The sequence below is a fragment of the Plasmodium vivax genome, genomic scaffold (genome assembly GCF_000002415.2).
Source record: "Plasmodium vivax scf_6675 genomic scaffold, whole genome shotgun sequence".
Classification (NCBI taxonomy): Eukaryota; Apicomplexa; class Aconoidasida; order Haemosporida; family Plasmodiidae; genus Plasmodium; species Plasmodium vivax.
The window spans coordinates 1-2990 of record NW_001850211.1 but is presented as its reverse complement, the minus strand read 5'-3'; the positions used below and the strand labels follow the sequence as shown (position 1 = coordinate 2990).

General features: G+C 29.3%; 1 protein-coding gene across 1 annotated transcript; it reads left to right on the top strand.

The window, feature by feature from the left end:
* Positions 1-1012: 1012 nt before the first annotated feature.
* On the top strand, positions 1013-2456 carry PVX_066190 (variable surface protein Vir18-like; the record flags this gene model as incomplete). Its single annotated transcript, XM_001612402.1, has 2 exons — positions 1013-1093; positions 1146-2456. 2 exons carry the CDS (start codon positions 1013-1015, stop codon positions 2454-2456), a joined length of 1392 nt encoding a protein of 463 aa, XP_001612452.1.
* Positions 2457-2990: the final 534 nt, after the last annotated feature.

Sequence of the window (2990 nt, the reverse complement as noted above, 5' to 3'; positions counted from 1 at the left end):
ACATGACTCTGAATTTATTATAATTCTTGTGAATAAAAAACTTTGATACATAGAATATATGCATTCTTAAAATACAAAGCTGACATTACACATTAAGTACGATTTCACGCCATTTTTTCTTATAAATAAATTAATATTTTTGCCTATGTATTCCAAAGAAATTACATTGTCATAACATTTTTTGGAAAAGTTCAACACAATTAGTAATCTTTTTTCTCTAATATGAAAGACATAGTAAAAGTATTAAACTCTTATTTGCAATACAAACGAGCAAAACATGTATGCACATCTTCCTATAAGACAATAAATATTCTTATTTYCAATTAAAASRCTTCGTTAAACACGTTATGTGTAACATTAAAATTTTATGTAATTTGWAAAAAGACAATAAYATCATAAATTCAATAGATACAYATCTACAAAWWTTTTAATGTAGARAAAACWTTAAATCTAAARTATAAAAGCGAAAMCKAYGTTTTAKCATTAGGGAAACAAGCACAATTCCTTAAATGTACCCTTAAYAATMATTATAAGASGAATTWGTWTACCAYATTAAATATGAAATGCATATCTGACAKATTTAAGTTGATGAATTGTGAACATAATACATTCAACAAGAGCGAAATAAAATATAAGTATTTGATGCCTTGTTATGRTTTCATCAAGTTGTTAACACTTTRAAGTATAACGAAAAAACWATTTGAAACATTGTRARTAAAGASCYCATTATTTTGCYCTAACTGTTATAAMTAATTATTAATGSGAAAARTYRTTTTATTTAAAATAATTCACATATTAATTTTTAAAACCTACTATTGAWATGTTARTACAMATTTATTCATAACATTTATTATTATGWCTAATTTRTRCATACMGGATTGTAATAATCTAAARCTGTAATACGAAAAAAGTAWRTCCCACGTTTCTAATGAGTCTACATATATACATATATTATATTTCCCATGTTATTTATTTAAAAGAACAATAAGGAAAAGCTACATAATAACAAATAATGGCACATTGGAATSAACAATATAGAAATGTCTTGTGGAGGTATCAACAATTTAATGATAATAGATGCATAACTGACTTTGTTAATTTTAAARAAGAAATTGAACCCAAAAATTTCTGCACTTAATAAAAAGGACCCTAAGGTTTTCTGTAAAGAATGCGTTATAATAAAGGATAGCATAATTGGAAAAGATACAGGATTTAAGAAATGTTCCGCTGGTGGATCCAAAAAACTTAATTTAATTGAAGACAACAGTGATATACAGCGTTTTATAGGCGAATGCACCACATTTCATGAATGTGTCCGTAAGCGTTCTGCTCATAATAGACCAGTTCCATTAAAAAGTACAAACACAGGTCTATGTGAAAAAAATGATCGTTGTAATAATGGAAACTCCCGCACAAGGGGGGTGGGTAGAAAAGAACAACAAGGATTAGATACAGAAACGTCTAGAACGGGAAGTTCACGAACGCAAAAACCACAATCTACAGGAGCACAACAGGTTGAAGGAAAGGATTCAAAACAAGAAACCATAGTTTCACAAACACGAACGATCGCAAATACGCTACCTAATCCTGTTACAACTCAACATGGAGGATCTGAATCTGTAAAGAACCATCAGCATATTACATCTGAACAAGTAGAGACTTCGACACAACCATCAACTACTTCAGGCCATAAATCAACTAAAGACGTAGATAGCCATGCACTATCACCTCCTCCACTAAGCAGATCCGATCAGAAATCTGATTCAGATATTCCTTTAGAACAAAGTCATACAGATATAGATCCTATTCAAAAGAATTCAACTGATGATCAACCAGATGGTAATTCCCCTGGTGAGCGAGATACCGCTGCACAGATCGATGTAAAGCAAGATATTGCTCACCAGGCCGGTGTTACAGAAACTCCTGATTCTGCAGTTCATGCTGATAAAGTTTTTGTTCAAAAAGATCTTAGTGGATCAAATGTTGATCGTTTAAAACCTGCTAGTACAGACACTGGTAATGTAGCTGCTAGTCATGTACATAATAATAGGAGACATTTAGGTAATGTAGTAATTGATGGTGAGACTTTTGATAAAGTTTACGGTGAAGCTGTTGTTCATGATCATCCAGGTACTAGAAGTCCAGAGATTAAAGATTCAGTTACTGAAAGATCTAATGATTCAGATACTATTCATGGCATTACTAGTGATGGAGGGGGTGACCATACTGAGGTTTCTAATGTTAATAATGCTGGTAGTGAAACTCAAAGCAATGCAAGTTCATGTATTGGAAATCCTTGTAGTAATGAACAAAGCACTGAAATAAACTCTCATAATAGTGAAACACTAGGTATGTTTAATCACATTTCAAAAATACTACTAGAAAATCAAGGACATATGATAAATGCTTCAATACCCATGGGAATTGTTCTGTTATTGAACTTCTTTTTAAAGTAAACTAAAATTTATTTGCATTAAAACAACTATTCATATTTTTTTAATTATATATAATAATTAAATTATAAAATTACCAATTTTTCTTTTATAGAACACTCCTTTGTGGAGGGTTCTTACTAAAAAGAATATGAACAAAGGAGCAGGTATCAATCAAGAATTACACAGTGTACTACAAGAACCTTCAATTATGGATGAAGAAAGAAGTATCCCATTTTCATATAGTGCTTTTGAATATTCATCATAGCGCTAAATATTCATATTATAAAATATATCATGCCCATTTGCCCTAATGAATAGATAAAATCTGAACAAGCACTATTTTTTAGTAGTTATTTTATAATCATTTTTTTCTGATTAAATACCATTAGCATTGATAACATGTTGTTGTAAACAATTTATTCTTATTAAACTTTTTGTGAAAATTTGATCTACACTACTGTAATCAGAATGTGACAAATATATAGTGTTTTATTTATAAAATTTTAAATCATACATATTTGAAATTTTATTAATTTTTTACACACTAAATCATTT